We start from the raw sequence: 26,156 nt of genomic DNA, 5'->3' as shown, positions 1-26,156 counted from the left end.
AATAAAAACCCTCTGTCGCCGCTCAGTCACACCATATTAAAAAATAACGTGGCCATTAAATCATATTTCCTCGCAAACAAGCCTTGCGGCTGCATTAAATCCCGGCATCTGTTGTCGAACTACGTTCTGCGGATGTATACGGACGCGTTGAGTTGAGCGCCGCCTTGAGGGGGGTTGTCTCTCAGTCAGCGACCCGCCGGCTTCGATGGGGAAGACATATTTCTGCGACTATTGTGGCCGGTCTTTTCAAGATAACCTCCACAACAGAAAGAAACATTTGCAGGGAGTTCAGCACCAGAGGGCAAAGAAATTCTGGTTCGATTCATTTCGAGGTAAAATTCGATTGAGTTGGCCGGGGGTGATACTTGGGACCGGCCGAGGAAGCGTCACCCATTCCTTCTCTTCCAAGATGCTGCCTGTCCCGCTGAGTCACTCCAGCATTTTGTGTCTATCTTCGGTGTAAACCAGCATCTGCAGTTCCTTCCTACACACTAGCTGAAGGCATGGAGTGTGCTCTATCTGGTGGGGTGCAGTCAGGCTCCACCCGTTTGCATCGCCCACGGCTTGTGTGTCCTAATTTGTCATAGAGTCACACAGCTTGGAAACGCCAACTTGCCCACGCTGACCAACATGATGACCCATCTACACCCGTCCCACCTGCCTGCGTTTGGCCCACATCCCTCTAAGCCTGTTCTATCCATGCACCTCAACTATCTCCTCCGGCAGCTTGTTCCATACAAAGATCCTATAGCGGAGCTTTAAGATCTTTGGTTCCATATATCTACCACCCTTTGTGGGAAAAAAAGTTGCCCCTCGGGTTCCTATTAACCCCCCCCCCCCCCCCCCCCCCCCCCAATCTTAACCTATGTCCTTGATTCTTGATTCCCCTCTGGGTCAATCTATGTGATCTAAATTTCCTATCCGTCCATAGCAAAACACAAAGTGCTGGAGTAACTCAATGGGTCAGGCAGCATCTGCGGAGGGAACTTACAAGCTAATTTGTGGTTGAACACTCAGACCTTAATATTGGGGGGAAAGCTGGACAAGAAATGACTGTGGAACGAAGCCTGGGAAGTGATATTGTGGTGGGGGGGGGGGGGGGGGGGTTTAAATGGCAGATGTTTCTGAGTAAGTGGCAAAGACTACGGATAAAGAGGATACTTAAGGAGAGAACAGGAGTGAAATATAAAGGCAGAGGAAGAGACATGGGTGGAAGGGGAAAAGAGAGGCTGGGTAGTGGGGGGGAATGGATGCCCACTAGGGTGGGGAACAAGAAAATGTAATATTCATACCATTGAAGTGTAAGCCTCCAAAGTGGAGTATGAAGTGCTGTTCCTCCAATTTGTATGTTGCCTCATCCTCCAGTTTGCATGTGGCCTCAAATTTGGTGGACATAGACAAGCGTCTTCTGATGTAGACAAGTCTGAAGAAGGTCCTGATCTGAATCATTATCTGATCATGATCTGAATCCTTCTTAGATGCTATCTCTATCTACCTTTTTTGTGACCCTCAGACTATCCTTGATCAGACTTTCCCTTGCACTAAACATTATTCCCTTATCATGTATCTATACCCAGTAAATGGATTGATTGTAATCTTGTATTGTCTTTCTGCTGACTGGTTAGCATGCAACAAAAGCTTTTCACTGTACCTCGATACACATGACAACAAACTAAACTGAAACTGCTGTGTTCTTCCAGTATTTTGTGTTTTGCTGATGATGTTAGCATCTGTAGTTCCTTGTATCTCCATAGACAAGCGTACATTTGGTAGATTCATCTGCTGGGAAAGTCAGTAAAGAGGATTTGGGGTGGGGGTGGTAGAACTTTTATTAAAAGCTCTGCAACATTGCTGAGAATTTTATCATCCAAGCCCACCAATATTGGCTATAGTAAATTACCCGGCTATAGATGCATCCCTTTAAACCTGTCCTATCCATGTACATCTCTAAATGTTTGTTAAATGTTCCGATAGTACCTGCAAGTACAGTACGTACAAGTTTGAGGCTCGGAATACAGAGAAACAAAACACATGTAGTATACGTGAGGGAGGTACTAATTATGACTTCTGTATGGCGCACTACTGGAGGTCAAAGCATGTCATCCAGGGCTGCATATGATAGCTTCAGCTAAACTAGGCAAAGTCCCAGAGAATTCCAGTGGTTGGCATACATGAGTTCATGATCTGGCAACATCTTAATCATAAAACCCTCATCCTTATATTGAAATCCTACTAATAAATAAATCCACCTGTGACCAATTTGGAGGAGGTGTAATTGAGGGCAAAGCAGAATTGTTTTGTTCCAAAAGAAAAGGGCTGCATATGCTCATTGGCATTTCAAGTTTTCATTTTGGACTCTGAACTGATTAGTCTGTTGTATGTGGAAGGCTGTAATATCATTTGGAAGATGTACTGCCTTTTGAGTTATTGTTTATAAATGGAAGTTTTTTTTATATCAATTGCATAGCATAATTATGGGTATGATACGTCACTACATTCATTGGTTTAGTGGCAAGGTTGACGGCAATCTATTATTTCTTCTCTACTGCCATCTGCTGTAGATGGAAAGGAGCAAGCAAGTGGATAAGCAAAATGGGCACCACGATTATTTTGGTGTTGGATTTGCAGGTTTATTGTGAAATTTGTAGAAATTAACATACAGGAAAAGAATCACTGAACATTAAGGATGTCATTCAAAAAATTTTCAGGAGCAAGAACAAGGAAGAGGCGACTAATGTGCTCAATAGTAGTGTTTCAAAAGTTTCTAAAATTAGCATGATAGAAAAATCATTTTGGCTGTACCTCCAGTTTTAATTTTGTCATTAATACAACTAGTCTCATAGTTAGTTACAGCTTGTTTCATGGTAAATTTGTCTTGCTGCACTTTTAATATAACACATTAATCTTGTACTTCAAATAACTATTACATTCTAATGTGTTTTTCTTCCCTCACTTGGTATACTCTACTTTCTTCAGAATTACATAAATCTTAGAGGAAAGAATTGTCATCCAATCCAATGGCCCCCTTTTCAATTTATGATCAACTGAAGCCTCCTCCCATCAACACATCGTTCTATAGAGTGGAAACAAGGAACTGCAGATGTTGGTGTACACAAAAGGACACAAAGTGCTGGAGTAACTCCGCAGGTCATGCAGTAACTATGGAGAACATGGAAAGCCGGCATTTTAGTCTCGAACCCTTCTTTAGACTAGGTTTGGCAGTTTGAAGTAGAGTCCTGACCTGAAACGTCTCGTATCCATGTTCTCCAGAGATGCTGCCTCGCCTGCTGAGTTACTCCAGCAATTTGTATCCTACATATCATTCTATTTCTCTTTTAACTGTCTATCTAATTTTTAATACATGAATGTTCTTTGTCTGAACAATTTCAAATTACAGCACAGCCCAGAATCTAACTACTAGATACTTGATAGTGTAATTGCATCTCTCATCATCTCAGGATAATGGACTTTTGAGATTTCTCATCCAATTTGTTAGTAAACAAACTGAAAAGGGGAACTTTTCATAAATTAAGAACAAAATAGTGTTTTGCACCGTTGAACAGTGTTCGCTTTTGAATGGGTTGACATTAATAATGTCTATGAGATGATTCACGTTTTGTAGAATTGTATCATGTTGTGCTTTTGTGAAGTTTTATTTTGTTTAAGAAGTAATATTTAAAAGTAATATGCACGACTGAGTAATAATAACTGGAAACACTAATTTTTATTTCAGATGCTTTGGTTAATATTAGAGCTCAAATAATGCATTAGTAATAAGTTAGTAAATTAGAAAATGTGTGTGGTTTTCTTTGGCGAGACTCTGATTAAAAGCTATTGCTTAAAATAATATTTTTGCTTAATTTCTCATTGATTTTTAGATAACGCCACAATCTTGGTAGAAGAACTTGCCAAAAAGCCTTGCAGAAAGTTTCTACAATCTGGTAAGTACAGAAATCTGGTAAGTCCAGAAATATCAGAGCTAAATATATGCTTGTGTACTCCATATGGTAGCAAATTCAAACAACTGAACAAGAACTGGATAGAATCTATCTATCTATCTATCTATCTATACTATTACTAAAACTCTCGTCTTGACCACTTGTGTTGTATTTAAATTTGCGCAAAAACGGTACCCTATATCGCTAGGATATCGCTTGGACTTTTACAAAAGTTATGAAAGTTTAAAAAATCGTGAGATGAGCAGATTGGTCTTCTCGCCTGTCAGTCACCATGAAGGTAACGCCCCTTCCGGGACCCGGTGTCCGGCGGGGAGAATAAACCTGAAGCGGACTGTTCTGCGAGCGGGGGCTGTGTTCTGCGAGCGAGGGTCTGTGTTCTGTGAGCGGGGGCTGTGTTCTGCAAGCGGAGCGGTGACCACCACGACGACCCGGGTGCCGATGTGTGCAGCAGGGGGCGAGAGTCGGTGAGTATTGTCTATTGTCTATAAGAGTGCATTGAAATACTCTCCATACAGTGAATTCAGAAAGCATTCAGCCCCCTTCACTTTTTCCACATTTTGTTACGATACAGCATTATTCTAAAATGGATTAAATTAATTTTTTTAATCATCAATCTACACAAAAATACATAATAAAAAAGCGAAAAAGGCGTTTAGAAATTTTTGCGAAGTAATTTTGGTTTAATAATAGCAAAAAAACTAATACTTAAATTTTGGAAAAATACATCAATACCAACGCTTAAAATGTGGATTGCAAGCATGTTGGACAGCGCACATCTTGAGGAAATGCAATTCCTCCTAATGGATAAATCAGACCAATTCATAACGAGTTGGTCTCCATTTGTCGTCTTTTTGGAATCATATGGTGCAACACAATTGTAAAAGCTAACTGTTTCAGGACTGGACGAGGGATGGTCAAGATTATAAACAATGATCTCCTTACATCTTTTCTTTATGTCTTCTCTTTTTCCTATTTTCTTTTCTTCAACTTTCTTCATTCAGTCTTCTTTTTTCTTCTTCTTCACACACTATATATCTCACGTCTTTCTATCCTTTACTATCTAATTTCTTTTTCTTATTCTTATTTTTCTATATTATAACAACAAAAATAAAATAAGAAGCTGTACATAAAATGTATTATGAAAATATATATTAGGCACTTTGGTGCCATATGATTGTACTTACTTCTAATAAAATAAAATATTAAAAAAAACAAAAACATTTTTGCTAAGTAGTTCAAAAGAAATAACTGAAATGTCACATTTACATAAGTATTCAGACCCTTCACTCAGTACTTTGTTGAAGCACCTTTGGAAGCGATTACAGCCTCAACTATTTTTGGGTATGACGCTACAAGCTTGGCACACCTGTATTTGGGTAATTTCTCCCATTCTTCTCTGCAGATCTTCTCAAGCCCTGTCAGGTTGGATGGGAAGCGTCGATGCACAGCTATTTTCAGGTCCCTCCAGAGATGTTTGATCGGGTTTAAGTCTGGGCTCTTAGCTGCTAACTATGCATTAATTAAAGGTAGACACAAAATGCTGGAGTAACTCAGTGGGACAGGCAGCATCTCTGGAGAGAAGGAATGGGTGACGTTTCGGGTCGAGACCTTCTTCAGAAGTCTGAGATGTTGGAAGGTGGCCCATTGTCCAGTTTTACTGGGGAATGTTGTGCGAAAACTAACAGTGCAAAATCATATTTTGGTATTTCATCATATTGTATGAAAGCTGAAACTATGGAAAAATATTAGATTTATTATTTTGTTATTGACAGGATTTCCATCACATTATTGATGAGCTGTGAAATTTGGGTACAGGTCTGTTTTAACCCAGTGCCTTTCAATTTTCCAGTTGTCAATATAACTTTGGAATTGAGTGGGAAACATTCTGTGAGCATTTCTCTAAATTATGCCTTGTTGGTAATTAATAGGACATATAGGATACACCTGAGTAAGGTATCAGATCTGATTCATTTACTTGGGACGCAGGTGTGGCTCAGATTGAGAAATCTGCCTTTGCTCCTGTGTATCAGGTTCCCACTGCACCATGTGTTTTAGCCATTTTTTAAAAATCAATTTCTCCTCTCTGCTGTTAATGATTACAATTATTGTTTTTTTTCTGCAGGACAATGTGATTTTGGTGCTAATTGCAAATTTTCCCATATGACAGATGAGGATATTCAGAAGTTGAGACAAAAGGTAGAAGGTAAGTGCTAGTTCCTCATGTAATAGACGATGAATGAAAAAATGGTTCTTGGGGGAGAAAAAGAGATACCTCAAATTTCCCACCACTGGCTTCCAAACCAGGGCATCGGAGATGACCTCGTTCTTTAGGGAACGGGGGCTCCCCTCTTTCACTATAGATGAGGCTCTCACCAGGGTCTCTTCTATACCCCGTAACTCTGCTCTCACTCCCCATCCCCCCCATTCGTAACAAGGGCAGAGTTCCCCCTTGTCCTCACCTTCCATCCTACCAGCCATCACATACAACAGATAATCCTCCGACAGCTTCGCCACCTCCAACGGGATCCCACCACTGGCCACATCTTCCCATCTCTTCCCCTTTTGGCTATCCGCAGAGACCGCTCCCTCCGTAACACCCTGGTCAATTCGTCCCTTCCACCCAAATCACCCCCTCTCCTGGCACTTTCCCTTGCAACCGCAGGAAATGCTACACTTGTCACTTTACCGCCCCCCTTGACTCCTTCCAAGGACCCAAGCCGTCTTTCCAGGTGCGGTAGAGGTTCACCTGCACCTCCTCCAACCTCATCTATTGCATCCACTGCTCTAGGTGTCAGCTGCTCTACATCGGTGAGACCAAGCGTAGGCTTGGCGATCACTTCACCCAACACCGCCGCTCGGTTCGCAATAACCAACCTGATCTCCAGGTGGCTCAGCACTTTAAATCCCTCTCCCATTCCGAATCTGACCTTTCTCTCCTGGGCCTCCTCCATGGCCAGAGTGAGGCCAACCATAAATTGGAGGAGCAGCACCTCATATTTTGCTTGGGTAGTTTACACCCCAATGGTATGAACATTGACTTCTCCAATTACAGGTAGTCCCTGCTTTCTCCTTCTTTCCCCTCCCCTTCCCTGCTCTCCCACAGCCCACTGTCTCCGCCTCTTCCTTTCTTCTTCCTCCCCCCACCCCCCCCCATCAGTCTGAAGAAGGGTCTCGACCTGAAACGTTGCCTATTTCCTTCGCTCCATAGATGCTGCCTCACCCTCACCCTCTCCAGCATTTTTGTCTACCTTAAATTTAGTTGCGTCTGGTTGGATAACTTTGGTAGGGTGAAGACTATTCATGCTTTAATTGTGTGGGGGAACTCCATGGAGCAGCCAGCATCTCTGGATAGAAGAAATTGGGTGACGTTTCGGGTCGAGACCCTTCTTTAGACTCCCTCTGGTTTTAGTGTTTTTAGTTTAATTTAAAGATATAGCGTGGAAACAGGCCCTGCGCCCACCAAGTCCACGCCGACCACCGATCACCCGTGCACTAGTTCTATCGCACACATTGGCGACGTAAGTCAAGAGTGCTTTATTCTCTCGCGTCCCAGTTAGAACAATGAAATCCTTACTTGCAGCAGCACAACAGAATATGTAAACATAGTACTCTGTAAACAATATTATAAACGAGAAAACAAAACGGTGTATATTTGTGTGTGTGTGTGTTGTGTGTGTGTTAGTTGTCTGGGCGTGATCTGTGTGTTTTTTTTTCCTCTTTTTTTTTTCTTGTTGTATGACTGCAGAAACCAAATTTCGTTTGAGCTTCATTTGAGGTTCAAATGACAATAAACGGTATTGTATTGTATGTGTTGTATTGTAGTTGTCTGTGCAGTATGTGTGTGTGGGAGGGAAGGAGAGAAGGGAGGAAGGAGAGAAGAGAGGGAGGGAAGGAGAGAAAGAAACGAGGGAGGGAGGAGATAAGGGAAAAGATTGAGAGGAGGGAGGGAGGGAAGAAGGGAAGGGAGGGAGAGGGTCAGCGGTAGGAGCGGATGCCGGGGTCCGGGCGGACGGGTGTGAGCTGAGGTCGAGGTTTGTAAACATTGCTCCAACCCCTGGCCCGGCCCACCCTGTACTGTTCACCGCGTCTCCCCGGGGAGAGAGAGGGGTGGAGCCGTGAAGCACGGCGACTGGAGCGGCGGGAGTGCTGCCCCGGGACCATGAGGGAACGACCCACCTCCCCCCTCTCCATTCCCCCTGAGTTGAAATGCTGAGCCACCGGGAGATCAGGTTGGTTATTGCGAACTGAGTGGAGGTGTTGTGAGAAGCGACCGCCAAGCCTGCGCTTGGTCTCACCGAGGTTGATCATACGCTGAATAATCCAACCACATTTTTGTTTGGAAGTGGAAAGAAATACTAGAAATTGCATTCATTGCAACGTGTAAAAAGTGCTGAGATACTGTATTGTAATTTTGCTGCAATCATTGTGGTATATATCATGTCTTGATTGGTGAATATGTTTAGTTTGTGACTTTATTTGAAGCAGAAATAATATGTGAATGCTTCATTGAGCATAATTCCGACTGGTAACTACGCACTTCGTCCGAGCACATTATCGCATGCGTCATGCAAGCCGTCTTAAATTACCACCTAAAATGTCATTTGGCAACCTATAAAGCTGCCTAGGTTACCCGGCTGGCATCAGAGAAAAAAAGTTAAGTGAGAGCCCTGGCATGTCATGTCTTGCCATTGACCTCGTGTGCAAAGAAATGGCTACAGGCTTTAAATAGCTGTGGATGCACTGCCGTTTAGGGTATGCTTGTGATTTAATTCTTGAACATTTCAGAACCAACTGGTCTGATTTCATCTACACTTGAATATTACATTGAAAACCCTTCTATGGTACTTGATGCTGAAAAATAGTTGACACATTTGCCTGAGAAATCCTACGTATTTCAGTTGATTGCACTGTGTATGTGAAGATTTGCCTAACATTTTGTCTCGGGGCCAGATTTAATTTGTATTTGAGAAGTAATTCCTGTACTATTAATGCAACTACTGCAGAATAAAACCAATATTTGGTTGCCAGTAGAAATGATATTCAGCAGGTTGTACATGAGGATGGGGAATGGCTCATTTATCAAGGGCCATGTATAATTGGAAAAGTAGAATCAATTCTAGCAGTAAACAATAGTAGCTTAATTTGATTATTAGTTAACTATCCATGAGTAAAAGGGCAATTTTGTTTAAAGGATTTTAACGAATATGGTCTAGGTTTTGCAGACTAATCTTGTTCAGAAAATTGAAAATAAAATAAAGTATTAAGCAACAGAATGCAGAAACACACCATAGAACAATTGGAACATTTTGGCGCACACTACCTCCTTCAACAGTCGGAACACATGTCCATACCAATATCAGAAGCCATTTATAATTTCAAAACCAGAAAGAATTGTTATAGCTTGTGATATAAACTTAGGCTAAAATATAAACTTCTGCATTTGTGCAAAATTCATCCTAATGTAAAAATGCATCATAAAATATAATGAAGATCTACAAATGAAGATCAAGCTAAATATGAGAAAGTGTTCTTATTATGACTGGTGGTACAGGTGTACGGTAGAGAGCATAAAGACCGGTTGTATCAGGTTCAACAATTCGAACACCCGGGAATGTAGGAGATTACAAAAAGCAGTGGACGTATTGACCTCCCCACCATCGAAGGGATCTACAGGAGGTACTGCCGCAAAAAAGCAGCTATCATCTTCAAGGATCCTCACCACGTTCGCCAACGTCTTCTTTCACTCTTGCCATCGGGAAGAAGGTATAGGAGTCTGAAAACTGTGACCTCCAGGTTCAGGAACAACTTTCCTTAACAACCATCGGGCTTGAACACGACAAGTACCAACTAGACTATGAACTGCCTTGATTGCACTAGGGATTTTTGGCTTTTGTTTTGCACCAATATTGTTTTTAATTTATTGAACTTTCTTGGTTTATGTGTTATCTATAAGTACTGTTTACAGACCTGTTGTTCAATTTTTGGTAAATATGACCTGACTTTCTTGTCCTGGCATTCTAGTTCAATGAGGAATTATTCCAGTAAGGAATTTCTAAGTATTTTAGTAAGCTTCTACAGTCCTAATTGTAGTGTTTATGCTGATGGTGCATCGTTTTATTGGGGGCTGATCACAGTTGCAAAACAATTTAGCAATTCCTAGAGACAATGAGAGACAAAATCTTGTCAGATTCCAAATTAGAAATAGAAAATGATAGCGGATAAAGGAAAATGATAAAGGAAACGTTATGTATTGATGCCCTCTTTTCACATCAGACTTGAAATGTTACCAAATTGTATCAACTTTAGAACTGAAACTTCTATCAAAGGTTATCTGTCCTTTCACTTCAGCCCTTCAGGCTAGGAGCCCATATGGGGACTCCCTCTAACTGAAGGCTGGAAAATCTTTTAGCCAGTAACATGTTGACATTTGTGACTGCAATGAGTCAAAAGAAACCAACTCTTCCAGCAGATGGAGCTGTTGGTTCTTTCCCACTACCATCACCACCAAGTAAATCCATGGTTTGTCTTAACTATGACTTCATTTCAGCATAGAAATGTGCTGGACCGGAGTGGTACAGATAGATCTAAATGGCTTTTTGAAAGATTTGGAAAAGATCACCTTTTTTTTACATATTTATGCAGGCATTTATCAAATTAAACAATTTGAAGTTTTTGGACTATTTCAGTGTCATCGTATAGGTGAATAAAACAGTCAATTTGTCCATAAGAGGTTTCACCAATAGCACATTGAATGCCCAGATAATCTGTTATTAGTATTCTTTTGAAGAAAAACCTGATCTTATCGTTTTTGCTCAACTTACCGTGCAGTCTATTCTACATATTCACCGCTCATTGGGCAGAACAATCTTATAACAATTTAACATTATTCTTTATTTAGAGCTTTTACCCATATTCTTCATCATTATGGAGCCTGCAAATTAAACAACTGCTCTTTGTTAAAACCTTTATGATATTAATTTAGTTCCCTTGAGTAAAGACTGCTTTGTGGTCCTGCCTAGGAGCCTAAGTGCCAACCACGAGACCTGTAGATTTTTTCTAAGGATAGGCACCCTTTTTCCATATAAATGTTCAAGTGAATGATCTTTAACTCTTTTACACAGGTGCTGAATACCCCAGGTAACATTATTTAACACAACTTTTTATTTTTATTTCCTACCTTAATGGATCTAATTTGAGACACAGAATCTGTAGCAGAATGTGCACTTGACATTCACAGTAATAGCAGAACAAAACAAACTAAAATTGACACCTGATTCAACCTGAAGGAAATAATGTTAAAACTAAAGAATGATCTGGTTTGACAACATTTTAAGCACTATACTGTAAGGTTTATAACTGATTGAGCCCATAGTAGATTCCTTTGCATGACTAAAAAATGTAGAGTTTACATCTTCCCTCTATTTCTGTCCTGAATTTGCTTTGTTGCTTTTTTGATCAGTAATTTGGATAACTGATCTTTCATGTTCCTGTTCCTTTCAGTTTTCTTTTTAAGCCTAGAAAATGTGAATTTTTTCACACTCTTCCTTGCCAATAGGGGGACGACCGATGGCACAATGGGCTAAGTGTTCGGCTGGCAACCGGAAGGTAGCCGGTTCGAATCCCGCTTGGAGTGCATACTGTCGTTGTGTCCTTGGGCAAGACACTTCACCCACCTTTGCCTGTGTGTGAATGTGTGTGAGTGATTGGTGGTGGTCGGAGGGGCCGTAGGCGCAGAATGGCAGCCACGCTTCCGTCAGTCTGCCCCAGGGCAGCTGTGGCTACAGAAGTAGCTTACCACCACCGAGTGTGACTGAGGAGTGAATGAATAATGCGATGTAAAGCGCCTTGAGTATTAGAAAGGCGCTATATAAATCCCATCCATTATTATTATTATTACTCCATCTTTTTTTAATGCTGAGGTTGAATTTCTTTTGAGTATACCACATTTATTCCTTTTTTCAAATTTAATCTTTGCCTTGCTGATTCAGTCATTGGGAGTGTCAAGTGTGCAGTGTACTCTAAACTAATTCGGATTAAGAATTCCTGAGATTGATTTAGAAATGTCCATATTGCAGTGATAGTGTCCACAAACCAGCTTCAAGAGGGGTAGTGAGGCAATAAAGAATGTTAAGAATTGATCTGGAAGAAAACAGCATAAAAGTGAGAAAGGAAACACATTTTGTAATTCTGATCTTCATCAGGTCCTTGCAAAATTAAAATATAATAAATTAAAAATAAATCCTACATGCACAAATGTTACTGCCTTCTCCATTGTCTTTTGAAAACATAGTAACGTTCAATTGTAAAAACATATCTATACTATGAGTGGAATAATGTTTCGTGCTCTTTGCGTTCAGTTGCTAATAATCCGTTATTTCTCTTATTAACATTAATTGAAATCAATTTGTTTCAGAAGAAAATACAGTTGAGCAAGATGACCGACCAAACCCTAACATTGATGAATGGTTGGCAAAGAGAGCCAAAAGAAAAGAAAATCATTTGCACACCAGGTAACTTGCATGTAATACCTATAAACTGTCACACTTGCCAGGTTTGTAACGCAATTTCACTTACTTGCTTCAATTATTATGTTCCTAAAGCAGCATCAAATTGCGACTGCACACATGGGGCGTTAACCAATGAAGAAGTTATTTTTTAAATATATAATGGCAAAGCATTGGATATTTCGTGTTGTTATACTCTTGTGGGTATTTTTGCTTCATCGAAGCTGCTTTGTACAAATTCCTATCAACGGCAGCAGTTAACAACTTAATTTTGAGACATGTATTTTGCAGCAGTTTCTCTTTTGATATAGTGAGGCGATAGATCTACAAATATATTGTTGATTTGGCAAGTGAAATAGTTAATATCCAGTGCATTTTAACATCTTCCTTCCTCCTAGAGATCATGAACAACTTCCTGGGTTATCTATATTTCAAAGTTTAATTACATTGTAATAAACACAGGGCTTTCCTTTAGTTTGATAGGCTGGCATTTGTTCAAGTTCAATAGCAAAATATACATGAATGGATAGTAATAAGAAGTGATGTTGTTGCCCTTCTATCATTGAATAAGATGGAATTTTGCAAGTGTCTAAGAAACGTGTACATGGAATTGATGTGCTTGGTAATAAGAACTGATAGTTCTGAAGAACGAGATTTTTCCAATTTGTGTGTTAGCAACCATGGGCACTTGGATCAGATATGATGCATGCTGCTCTATACGCTTTCTATAACCAAGATGACCACATTCATTATACTTGCTTTTAGTCAAGGAGAGCAGTGTATCAAATTTGATACATTCAAGTCTCAAATTGTTATTGATTTTTCAGACGGGCCATTATTTTCTTGCTAACATTTTGTCTTGTATTTGAAAGACTTTTTAACATTTTGTTATAATTTTGATGTGCATATATGCATATTCCAATGTCATTATAAGGCAAGTGCTATAGGTTAAGGCAGCATATTAATTAGAATCATATAATGTATTATCAATATAAAATGCAAATCAATATTTAATGTTCTGCTTCACATACTTTCTTTGAAATGAAGTGACTAGAGTAGAAAAACAAAGCAACAATAGAGCATCTGCAATGATGCATAAACAGCAGTGAAAATCAATTAATAATGAAGTTTCTAAATTTTTTAGTCATAATATTGGCCAGGGAATGAAAGCATGCCTTGCCTTCCTAAAAAGGGCAATAGGATCTTTCAACATTCATCAAGACACATGTACTGTGATCTTTACTAGACAATTGTTGGGATTTATAATAGCACTGCATAGCTGTGATTATTTGGGTAGAATTCATAAACCTAGAATGGGAATAAAATTCCAAATTTTCTGATTCAAATGGCATAAATGTTTCCAGCAGCGAAATGTTTATTTTTACATTTTGAATCATTATTTGCCTTGATTGAAACTGGTACAAGCACCTAGAATTTTCAACTATTGGAACCAACTTTTTGGGTGAACTTGAATGTGATCATCGGTTCAACCCTACCCAAATCCCTTTTCTTCACATTTCCATGAGGCTAGATGGGTCCAAACTGCTTCAGCGCTTTCAATTATTTTTGAGATCTAACCATGTTCTGTCTTGACATGCAGTCAAGTTTGGAATGTTGAAAGTGAGATGTTGTACAATATCTAAAATAAATGTGTAAACACCCCTGTTTCTTTTCATTGTAAACATGTTTAGATGTGGGAGTAGTAGCTTTAGGAATAGCACGCAGAGCATGATAAAAGAGCTACTATCTTGTGATATATCACCCTGCATTGGATCATTGAAATAATCTTAATTACTGGTATACCACTATGAAATCCAATGCTTTGCTATTTCAGAATCTTGGAGGATCTTATGGAAACCCCTGCTAATCTTTTATCCAAAAAGGGGTCCATGTTCAAAATCTGGACTGAGATCTATTATGTGGTTTGTGGAATGCTGATTTTGATTTTTTTCTAATTTGTGCATTGGAGGACTCTGGAGGACTGGAAAATAGGCCCATAGAGCACCATATATTCTTTCTGGTCTATTTAGCAAGTAATAGAAGCTCTTAACCAACTTAAGGTCCTTTCTTAAGGGCCTGTCTCACTTGGCGATTTTTTTTGGCGACTGCCGACGTCATTGACTGACGTATCAGGGTCGCCGAAAGATTTTGAACATTTCAAAATCCAGCGGTGTCAAAAAAATGTTGCGACACATGAGGAAACACCGTGCATCAATACATCATCACGTCGCGTCTTTTTCGGTGACCTTATACGTCAGTCAATGATGCTGACAGTCACCGAAAAAATCGCCGTGGGACAGGACCTTTACTCTCCCTTCTGGCAGATGGAGAGTGTGCCTTTAAAGAATTAGTCACTTGTGGGAGTTGTATACTGCTGAATGCCTGCAGGAGTACAACACTTCTGCAGTTGTACAGAGCCCTAATGAGGCCACACCTGGAGTATTGTGTGCAGTTTTGGTCCCCTAATTTGAAGAAGGACATTCTTGCTATTGAGGGAGTGCAGCATAGGTTTACAAGGATAATTCCCAGGATGGCGGGACTGTCATATGCTGAGAGAATGGAGCAGCTGGGCTTGTACACTCTGGAGTTTAGAAGGATGAGAGGGAATCTCATTGAAACATATAAGATTGTTAAGGGCTTGGACACACCAGAGGCAGAAAACATGTTCCCGATGTTGGGGGAGTCCAGAACCAGGGGCCACAGTTTAAGAATAAGGAGTAAGCCATTTAGAACGGAGACGAGGAAACACTTTTTCTCAGAGTGGTGAGTCTGTGGAATTTCTGCCTCAGAGAGTGGTGGAGGCAGGTTCTCTGGATGCTTTCAAGAGAGAGCTAGATAGGGCTCTTAAAAATAGCGGAGTCAGGGGATATGGGGAGAAGGCAGGAACGGGGTACTGATTGGGGATGATCAGCCATGATCACATTGAATGGCGGTGCTGGCTCGAAGGGCCAAATGGCCTACTCCTGCACCTATTGTCTATTGTCTATTGGTCACTTCAGGAATTGCAAGGGTCTTGTTTTAGCACATGTACATTCTGGTATAAAATAATACAGCACTGTTGCACTCTCCTTACTCGCATTTTATGAACTAAAAAGAGATGTTCTCTTTTCCAATTTCAAAGTTACTAACTACCTACCAATAATTTAATTGTCTAATGAAGTAGAAAATAGGATTCTAATCTCTGACAATATTAAATGCCACTGTTTTGACCGTGTGAAATAAGCATAATTACCCTTAATTGAAAATCTGAAAGAGACATCATGGGGGTTTAATTGTTCTATTATCTAATCAATGAAATTGATTTCTTGTGCAAAACTCAAAATTTAACAGTTTACTCGAAAATATCCAATTGAAATTCAAATTAGTTGGTCAAAATTGTTATTCTCTGTTGCTGAATTATGTATTAAATAAATCTAATATAATTTAATGCTTTTTGGTTGGGTGACAGGGGAATGGGAGGGGGGGGGGGCAAACATAAACCCCTTAATGATTATGATCCATGAATGGAAAAATGAGAATGTCACTTCTAATTCGCAGTACATCCATCCACAGTTTGACCCAGGTTTCTTAAAGATAGCGGAGTCAGGGGATATGGGGAGAAGGCAGGAATGGGGTACTTAACTTTCTGGTGCCTTTCCCCCGCAGTGGAAATGTTTTGATTCTGCTGTGGGGGGATGTTTGTGTTGAACTCTGTAATATGTTGTGTCCATTTTTATTCATTTTTTTTAAAAACCTTTTTCTATGGTTTGCAATGGAACTTATTATTATTTAAATTATGTAAAGCGCTTTGGGGTCAATGCAAATTGGCTTAAAATGCGCTATATAAATAAAGTTTACTTACTTACTTACTTACTGATTGGGGATGATCAGCCATGATCACATTCAATGGCGATGCTGGCTCGAAGGGCCGAATGGCCTGCTCCTGCACCTATTGTCTATTGTTTTTTTGATTGACGTATAAAGTTATCGTAGGGATAACAACCTTCCTTGTGAAGGCTTTTCCAATCGGTTTCGGGACATTGTGTTGAAGTATCCTTGTGATGTGGCCAATAATAAGGGGCTTTTTGTTCAACTTGTGCAAACATTGCCTTTTTATCTTTCTTTACTATACTGTTCACCACCCATTTGCAAACCAAGACAAGCAAGAATAACTTTACATTTGACTCCTCCCATTTCCTCCAAACACAAGGCGTAGCTATGGGCACACGCATGGGCCCCAGCTACGCCTGCCTCTTTGTCGGGTACGTTGAACAATCCTTGTTCGAGACGTACCAGGGCCCCATCCCCGACCTCTACCTCCGTTACATTGACGACTGCTTTGGTGCCACCTCCTGCACCTACACACAACTGACTGACTTCATCCACTTCACCACCAACTTCCATCCGGCACTCCAATACACCTGGACGATTTCCGACACGTCCCTACCATTCCTTGACCTCACCATCTCCATCGCAGGGGACAGACTCCTGACCGACATACATTACAAACCCACTGATTCACATGGCTATCTGGACTACACGTCTTCCCACCCTGCCCCCTGTAAAGACTCCATCCCCTACTCCCAATTCCTCCGCCTACGCCGCATCTGTTCCCAGGATGAGACATTTCATACCAGGGCATCGGAAATGTCCTCGTTCTTCAGGGAACGGGGATTCCCCTCCACCACCATAGATGAGGCTCACACCAGGGTCTCATCCATACCCCGCAACACTGCTCTCTCTCCCCATCCCCGCACACGCAACAAGGGCAGAGTCCCTCTGGTCCTCACCTTTCACCCCACCAGCCGGCAAATACAACACATAATCCTCCGCCATTTCCGCCACCTCCAACGTGACCCCACCACTCGCCACATCTTCCCATCTCCCCCCATGTCTGCCTTCCGCAAAGACCGCTCCCTCCGCAACTCCCTCGTCAATTCTTCCCTTCCCTCCCGCACCACCCCCTCCCCGGGCACTTTCCGTTGCAACCGCAAGAAATGCAACACCTGTCCCTTCACCTCCCCCCTCGACTCCATCCAAGGTCCCAAGCAGTCGTTCCAGGTGCGACAAAGGTTCACCTGTATCTCCTCCAACCTCATCTACTGCATCCGCTGCTCTAGATGTCAGCTGATTTACATCGGTGAGACCAAGCGTAGGTTGGGCGATCGTTTCGCCGAACACCTCCGCTCAGTCCGCAATAACCTACCTGACCTCCCGGTGGCTCAGCACTTCAACTCCCCCTCCCATTCCCAATCCGACCTCTCTGTCCTGGGTCTCCTCCATTGCCAGAGTGAGTAACAGCGGAAATTGGAGGAACAGCACCTCATATTCCGTCTGGGGACCTTGCGTCCTTATGGCATTAACATTGAATTCTCCCAATTTGGCTAGCCCTTGCTGTCTCCTCCCCTTCCTTAACCCTCTAGCTGTCTCCTCCCACCCTCCCATCCGCCCGCCCTCGGGCTCCTCCTCCTCCTCCCCTTTTCCTTCTTTCTTTCCCCACCCCCCATCAGTCTGAAGAAGGGTTTCGGCCCGAAACGTCGCCTATTTCCTTCGCTCCATAAATGCTGCTGCACCCGCTGAGTTTCCCCAGCAATTTTGTGTACCTTCAAGCAAGAATATAGTTTTCCAAACTGCTAGCCTGATGCGAGAACGGTGAACTGCATTGAATCAGTATGACTCGAGTAATCTCCTGTTAAATAAATTTAGCATTATATTGATAGCTGTATCCATATTAACTTAAATCTTGTCCTGATATTTTACATGTCCACATAAAGCTACTTTAGTTCACTAATTCTGCTCCTCGAACGTTTGAATAACTGGTCTTAGTGAGCCTTCAGTTTAGTCCTTATTTTTCTGTAACCTCTTGCCTTATCTGCTAATATAATTGAAGATTTGTAGTAACTTTGACTATCTGTCAATTTTGTTTGAGTTTGACGTGATATTAATTATCTATTATGGTTATGTTGATACACTCCTTGATCTCCATTTCTATGAAACGTTTATCTTTGAACATTTCAGGTTGCTCTGGTTTTTTGCTTCTGAGGTCTGATTTAGTCTTTTAGCATAGTTCCACAAGCAGTTTGTATATCATGACTGTTGTATTTCCAACATAACACTGGTGACTAGATTTAAAAGCATTCAAAGTGCTTTAGTTATTTTAAGGTCATGAAAGGTGTTGTATAAATACAGTACGTCGTATTGAGCTCTCAGTTTTAAGAACTGGTATTGAAACCACTTCAGATATCCCTAATATTTATTTGCATTGTTGCATTTAAATGCATACAATTTAGTTATATATTTCTGCAGGCAAAATCTGGTTCTCCAGAAAGTTTGCATTTAAAAAAAAATCAGTGTCCAACAATAGTTTGGCAACTGGATTGTTCAAGCCCAATAAAAAGAAAATAGACGATGCCCCAAGACTGAAATTAAATGGACTTAAATTTAGAGGTGTAAATCTGAACTTGGAAAAATAATCTATAGTAGTAAATTTTCGCATTCCAGGGTTAGATTTTTTGTTGTCCCCAAACTACTGGCTGGCTTCCTGCCCCCATGGTAAGCCATCTGTTTTAGAGTGCCTCCTGCTTCCCAGCTCGTTATTGCTGAGTGCAGCATTGTGACTATTTCAACACATGACGGTGGAGAAATACTTGTAATTTTTCTTCTTGAACTAATAACACAAAATCAGGTTAAATCCAAGAGAAATATTTAAAAAAAACAAAAAACTGCTTTTCTCCTATCAGCTCTATTTCTTTCACTCATTTGAGTGGGGTGCACCATGCTTGCGGCAGGCTGGAAGCATGTGGATGGTTTCACTGCCCCACCTGAAAGTGCCAGCTGAAATAGCAGAGAGTGGTTGCAGCTGTTGGCAGCAAGGTGGACACTGCTGCTTTTAGCTCGGGTTGAAGTCAGCACTAAAAGCTTGGACTTTGTGCAGATGTCCATCTATAAATCTTGGCACTCGGCCAGCAGATCTGTACCACCATCTCTCCCTGGACACTCCCATCACACAACCTTAGCTGAAGAATTACCTAATTTAAAAAAAAAATGAAAATCGGTCCATGCCATCTAGAAATATGTCACTTACTTTTAGCAGTTCCCTGCGTTACTACGACTAAATTGGTCAAATATAATTTTCATTTCAAAAAAACATATTAACTTTGTTTGGTCACCTTGATTTTTCCAACAACCCTGCCATTATATCTTTAATAATGACTTCTAATGTTTTCCCTGTGGCAGATGTCAATTTACTGCCCGATAGTTTCCTGCTTTGTTCCCTATCTTTTTGAATAAAGGGGCTGCATTTGCCGTTTTCCAATCCAATGGAATGTTTCCTGAATCCAGGAAATTCTGTAACATTAAAAGCGAATATCCCACCAACCATTTTTAACACCCTAAAATGGTATCCACCAGGACCTGTTGACTCGTAAGCCAGCAATTTCTTTGGTACCAGTGTTTGCCCTCCTTCAATTAGTTTGCATTGCTCTTTTTTTCATCATGTTAAATCTTCTGATATGTCACTCATAATTCATAAAATTAGGTAGTTTTTCTTTAAATGTAATACTATAAAGATTTTGAACCAAAGATTGAATGGTGGAGTAGACTTGATGGGCCGAATGGCCTACTTCTGTTCCTATGAGGTGTGAATCTATGAACTATAAACTTTTCAAGTTCACCGCAGATGGTGGATTCTCTCCTTGGAATTTTATTTTTTCTTTGAAATCACCTTTGTCTCAAATGTTACAAGCCTTCAGGTACTGAGCCTTCAGTTTAGTCCTTATTTTTCAGTAACCTCTTGCCTTATCTGCTAATATAATTGAAGATTTGTAGTAACTTTGACTATCTGTCAAATGTTTTCCCCCTTTTTGTATTAATACCTTTCTCTTTGCCTTTATTTCTAATTTTCGATTTACTGCATCTTTACAATTGATCCAATGTCTAATTTTGAATACTCTTCCACTTTCCCAGCACTGTGACTTGCTAATACATTGGTGACAGCACAGTTTGGGGTGTAAACAGTCCCAATGGTACAGATCCTACCTTCTCCCAAGCTGAGGAAAGTGCTCCAAGAAAAAAAAATGCATTCTCTTACATCAGTTTTAAAATTCTATGTTCAGGCTATTTTAATTAAAAAATTGTCTTTTTTTTAGGGGTTACTGTACTGTGAATTGCAATATTGATTTGAATTTTTGAAGTTAAAATTACTTAAATTCGATGCTAGTAAATTCCCAACCAGTGATATATGTTATTCTGTTTATTGCACTGTGATACGGTATTGGCTATATTCTTTGCCTGATGATTTGTTGTAGATCATAATCCAGTATTCTGTCATATTTTGTTGCAGTGACGTGGAAGTAGAAAAGGAGGAGGATGTGCCTATTGTGTATTGGCTACCTCCAGGATATAATTCAACCCATGAATTACCACCATCTCTACACCCACCGCCTCCTGGAGGTTGGAAGACTGCACTTAATGTTGAATGGGGCTAACAACTAAGAAAAATGTATTTTTCCATCAAATAATTTAAAAAAAGACGTTTTATTTGCACATTCAAATGATTCTTAGCATAGCAACGACTTTCAAAAATAAACCTAATTGTATAAACCTGCATCATTACAATACAAATAATGACCAAACAGTGCAAATAAGCAATTAAAAGCAGTGTACAAACCAAATAACTGCACTCTGCAGTAGATCTAATGGCTGCACAATGGAGCCATGGCAGCACAATGGCACAGAGCTAGTGCTGTCATTTCACTGTTCCTGTGACACAAGTTCAATCCTGACCACTGCTGTCTGTGTGGAGTTTGCACGATCTCCCAATTTGAGGGGTTTTCATTTTTTCATTTTTCTTCAACCATCCAAGTTAAAAGTATGCTTGCATCTAGGTCAGAAGATGATGCATTTAAACCTGTCATTTAAACTGATACCTTAATGGATCACCAAAAGAGGTGCTGTGCTGTCTGAGATGCCAGCCGTTAGATAAGATGTTAAGTTGAACATTTTCAGTAGTTTAAATAATAATGTTCTCAAAGCTATTTAACACGGAATGTAGTACAATTCGACACAGAAACAGGTCCTTTGGTCCACCACACCTGTCTACCTGCGCAAGGTTCATATCCCTCTATTCCCTGCCTGATTTCTCAGTCTAAGTGCCTCTTAAACACTGCTGTCATAACTGCTACTATCGCCTCTCCTGGCAGTGCGTTCCAAGTACCTATCTCTGTTTGTAAAAATAAACGTGTTGCATATTTCCTTTAAACATTCCTTCTCTCACATAAAACCTATGCCCTCTGATATCTGACATTTCCATCCTGGAAGTGGTGGGGGGGTTGAAGAGGCTTGGAATATCTACCCCATCTCTGCCTCTCAGATTTATATCTTTCTGCCAGATCATCCCTCAGCCTCTGACACTCTGGAGAAGACGATCCATGTTTATTCAATTTCTTGTCAGAGCTAGTATACTCCAATCCAGTCAGCATTCAAGTGAACCTCTTCTGCAACCTCTCCTAAGCCTCCACATTCTGCCTATAGTGTTACAACCAGAATTGCCCCAAATTTCCCCAAGCCAAAGTTTTATTCAAGATGCAAAATGGATTCCTGTCTTTTGTACTCTACGCCAACTGATGAAAGCAAGCATGTTATACGCCGTCTTTACGACTCTAACCACTTGGGTTTCCCCCTTGAGAAGAAATGGGAAGTCCATGCAGACAACATTCATTGCCCTATTCTCATCGATCATGCTTGTCACTTCCTCAAAAAAAATTCAGTAAAATTAATGAGACTAGACCTCCCCTGCACAGTCATGCTGACTTTCCCTGCTTTTACAAATGTGAGTAAATCCTGTGCGTAAGAGTTCTTTTAAGAGTACAGTACTTTTCTCAATCAACAACAAAATAAAATAAACTATCATTTGTTCTTTTGCTATTTATGGGGTGTTTGTATTTACCCAAACAATTGTTCAACATATCAATAGAAGCATTATTTTGTGCTAGCCATGGTTTGTACTTTCAGGTACTCGTGAAAGTGTTCAATATTGTTTAGATCAATTTACTGTCTATTCTTACATCTGGCAAGGAATAAAGTCACAACATATTGCTGAGGGCTTTATTTCAGCATCGTTGAGATCCAGTAAGTTATCACTTGTAACATTTGATTCCATGGATTTTTCTCTTAGGCGGTCCCTGAGAGTTGTTGCATACTTGAACTTTGGTTCTGCAGATTCTGAAGTTGCAGATGAGACTAAAGTAGGACATGTGCTCTTGATTTAGATGGGGTAGGTAGTGCTTGAGGTAGTTGAGTTGGGAGGTGATGTGTTTCTTCTGCCAATTATATTGTGCTCCTGTCTGTCTCCAACAAAAGGGCTCAAGGTTCTGAGTATCAAATGCTCCTCCATTTTGAGTGAACATTTGCCAGAGTTTCCCATGTCAGTGGGGATGTTGTACTTAATCAAGGAGGATTTGAGAACATCGTTGAATTTTTTCTCTATCCAAACAGTAACCATTTTCTGTGATGAAGTTCGGAATAGGGGGTGGCTTTTGGTAATATGGAGCTGGGTATGTGAAGGATGCAGCCTGTTGGGCAGAAGTTAAAGTACATTTGATTGAATGTAACAAATGCCTCAATATTTCCACGTTGACCTGAGAGGATGCCGGCATATGATTGCATAACCTAACAATGATTTTGGAAGAGTTTGCAGAGAGCACTAGAGAGAGAATACCGATGCTTCAAGGTGCCTGTGGTTGGTAGTGCATAACGTAGAGGCATACAGGAGGGCAGGGATCTTGGGGATCAACGTAGATTATGAACTTTGCGTCAAGTTTGAGGTCTTGAGTGGTCATTCCATCAGTGATATGAACCTTTCGTGCCACAGATGATACATGTATCCTTGTGGTCTTGCTCAGAAGATGACAATCCAATGATGCCAATGCCTGGATCAAACGTGTTGCTGCGACATCTAGTACGTCTCTGTCAAAAACTGTTGATTAGGACAAGACCATGAGGCAGCCCTTTAGATTGCATCTTTACCAGAGGAATGCAACTTGCCAGAGGAATGCAACTTCTTTGAACTTGGTATTAATTAACTTGACCGCTGTGAGGGACGGTGGGAGAACGAAGGGGGACCCGGTGTGGGTTTTTGTAAGTAGGTACTCCTTGGGACCATCTATAACCTCTTAGGTTGGAGAATATGTATTGGTGACTGTAGAGTCATACAGCATGGAAACAGGCCGTTCGGCCGAACTTGCCCACACTGGCCTACATGTCCCAGCAACACTAGTCCCACCTGCCTGCGTATGGTCCATATCCCTTCAAACTAGTTTGTGTTTTGTGTTTGATTGAACTGAAGGGCCATGAAATGTTCTCAGATCTCACTGGGGGGTGGAGGGATAGCATTGGTGCCGAATATTTGTCCCTCGTTTCTTACAGAAGATACAGCCTAACGATCTAGTTGACATCCTCAAATCTCGTCTCCAGTAGTTCCGTAATCTGGTGTGGTGAAAGCTATTTTGGCATCACACTCATCATGACAGGAGACATTGGTCAACTCAGCAAGTTACCTAGGACCACACGCATTTCTGGCTTGGTTGTCCAAACTTATTGAACTGACATTGGGGCTAAGATTCAGTTTTACCTTGCGTGACAACTCTTAAATCCTTGTTGGAAGGGATCCATGTTTAGTTTATTTATTGTCACGTGTACCGATGTACAGTAAAAAGCTTTGTTGCGTGCTATCCAGTCAGTGGAGAGACTACATGATTGCAATTGAGCCGTCCACAGTGTGCAGACGAATAACATATAGTGCAAGATAAAGTCAAGTTTGATTAAAGATAGTCCAATGAGGTAGAGAGTAGCTCTTGTTGATAGGATTGTTCAGTGACCTGATAACAAACTGGGAAGAAACTGCCCTTGAATCTGGAGGTATGTGTTTTCACATTGCTGTACCTCTTGCATGGTGGGAGATGGGAGAAGAGGGAGTGACCAGGGTGAGACTGGACCTTGATTATGCTGCTGGACTTGCCGATACAGCGTGAAGTGTAGATGAAGTCAATGGAAGGGAGGTTGGTTTGTGTGATGTTGGACTGAATGACTGGAAGTTATTCCAACAAACTTGTTGGCTGACTCGGGAGGTAAACACACGGAAATATGCATGGATGCTAATTTTCCACAATAACATGTTTGCCCTTCAACTCTCAGCCTGCATTGCTCCATACTAGGGCAAACAATATTGACAATGTACTACAGAGGGCTCTGTTCCAGTATTGTTAATGTTCAGCAAGTTATTTGTCACTTGTCACAAATAATTCCTTGGGGTGTATATTAACAGGCAACATCTGCTATGACGTTTGGGAGGATCCAATTACTTTGTAGTATTCGTAGGAGGCTCACAGAATGAATGACAATGTGGTTTCCACTGAGATCATTCTTTTGGGTATACCTGTCAAAGCTTTATTCATAATTCACCTTCCTTTCCCACCACAGAAATAATGACATTTTGGTTGGAAGCTGAAATTTGAATAACCAAAGCTCAAATTAATATCAGGGAAACTTCAAACTCTTGTTATTAATGCAGTACTCAAGCATCTGACAAACGACACATGCCTTGGTTAAAACAAAATTAAGTAGTTGCCGTTCACATTTGGTGTAAAGGATGCATTCCTAGAACAAGCATAGTAATGGGATCAGTTCCTTGAGGATCGTTATGGCATTATATTTTAGTGAGCTGAGTTCCCGACAATTATACTGTGCTATAAACAGGCACAAACTTTTGTCCTCCGCAAGCACTCTTATACCCAAGATTTGGTGCCAGAGATGTTGGTTGTGAAGGGCGAGGTCAGCCAGGAGACTGCCCGACCAAACACGTTGAGTGTTGGTTTTGCTGGAAACTACCAGCTGCTGTTTCATGTGGTAACAGTTAGTCATCTGACCCACAGCTGGTTGTGGTGGAAGTTGCCACCTCCCTGCTCCCCATCTCTTTGCTCAAACTCAAAGATTGGTGACCATTGTTTAGTTTGCTACCATGGCGAAATGGAGCTGTGCAGCCAAAGAGATGGAGAGGCAGCAGCTTCCATCCCATCCAGTAGGAGGTGGTGAGGGAGACTACAGGGTCTGTGTGATCAGTCAACACATGGATCAAATGCTGTTAGTTCCTAGTAATAGTTTCCCCACTCACAGCGTCTGCTGGGATGCAGCCTTGAATCGACACAGCCGGCACAGCGCTAGAGTTGCAACCTTACAGCGCGAGACGTCCATGTTCGATGCTGACTAAAGATGCTCTCTTATAAGGAGTTTGTACGTTCTCCCTGTGACCACATAGGCTTTCTCCGGATGCTTTGGTTTCCTCCCACACTCCAAAGACGTACAGATTTTGTAGGTTAATTTGCTTCTGTAAACTTGTCCCTAGAGTGGAGGATAGTGCAAGTGTGTAGAGTGATCGCTTGTCAGCGCGGACTCGTCCAGTAATGTATTGCCATACCATCCCCGATTAGAAATTGTACAGAAATAGTCTACTGAGCCCGCATGCACGAGGCACAATGTTTTGCTGCCATTTTCCAAGTCCAAGTTCATAGAAACATAGAAAATAGGTGCAGGAGTAGGCCATTCGGCCCGTCGAGCCTGCACCGCCATTCAATATGATGATGGCTGATCATCCAACTCAGTATCCTGTACCTGCCTTCTCTCCATACCCCCTGATCCCTTTAGCCACAAGGGCCACATC

The 26,156-nt window shown here is 41.1% G+C and overlaps 1 protein-coding gene across 4 annotated transcripts; it reads left to right on the top strand.

The window, feature by feature from the left end:
- The first annotated feature begins 85 nt into the window (after positions 1 to 85).
- zmat5 (zinc finger matrin-type 5) lies at positions 86 to 20,968 on the top strand. 4 transcript variants are annotated; one of them, XM_033043159.1, is made up of 6 exons: positions 86 to 332; positions 3,879 to 3,941; positions 6,082 to 6,162; positions 8,745 to 8,800; positions 12,376 to 12,469; positions 20,784 to 20,926. In XM_033043159.1, exons 1-6 carry the CDS (start codon positions 206 to 208, stop codon positions 20,795 to 20,797), a joined length of 435 nt encoding a protein of 144 aa, XP_032899050.1. In that variant the 5' UTR covers positions 86 to 205; the 3' UTR covers positions 20,798 to 20,926. The 4 variants fall into 4 exon arrangements, with proteins under 4 accessions (XP_032899050.1, XP_032899049.1, XP_032899048.1 ...); XM_033043158.1 differs by having other exon boundaries at positions 12,373 to 12,469; XM_033043157.1 differs by lacking the exon at positions 8,745 to 8,800 and having other exon boundaries at positions 20,784 to 20,968.
- The last annotated feature ends 5,188 nt before the right edge of the window (positions 20,969 to 26,156 follow it).

The sequence above is a fragment of the Amblyraja radiata genome, chromosome 25 (assembly GCF_010909765.2).
Source record: "Amblyraja radiata isolate CabotCenter1 chromosome 25, sAmbRad1.1.pri, whole genome shotgun sequence".
Classification (NCBI taxonomy): domain Eukaryota; kingdom Metazoa; phylum Chordata; class Chondrichthyes; order Rajiformes; family Rajidae; genus Amblyraja; species Amblyraja radiata.
This window is presented reverse-complemented; position numbering and strand designations above follow the sequence as displayed.

Bases quoted from the DNA above. Each gene is read 5' to 3' on its own strand.
- zmat5 (XM_033043156.1), top strand. From the start codon at position 206: ATGGGGAAGACATATTTCTGCGACTATTGTGGCCGGTCTTTTCAAGAT. The intron at 6,163-12,372 runs GTAAGTGCTAGT...AATTTGTTTCAG, and splicing joins GTTGAGACAAAAGGTAGAAG to AAGAAAATACAGTTGAGCAA. The intron at 12,470-20,783 runs GTAACTTGCATG...ATTTTGTTGCAG, and splicing joins GAAAATCATTTGCACACCAG to TGACGTGGAAGTAGAAAAGG.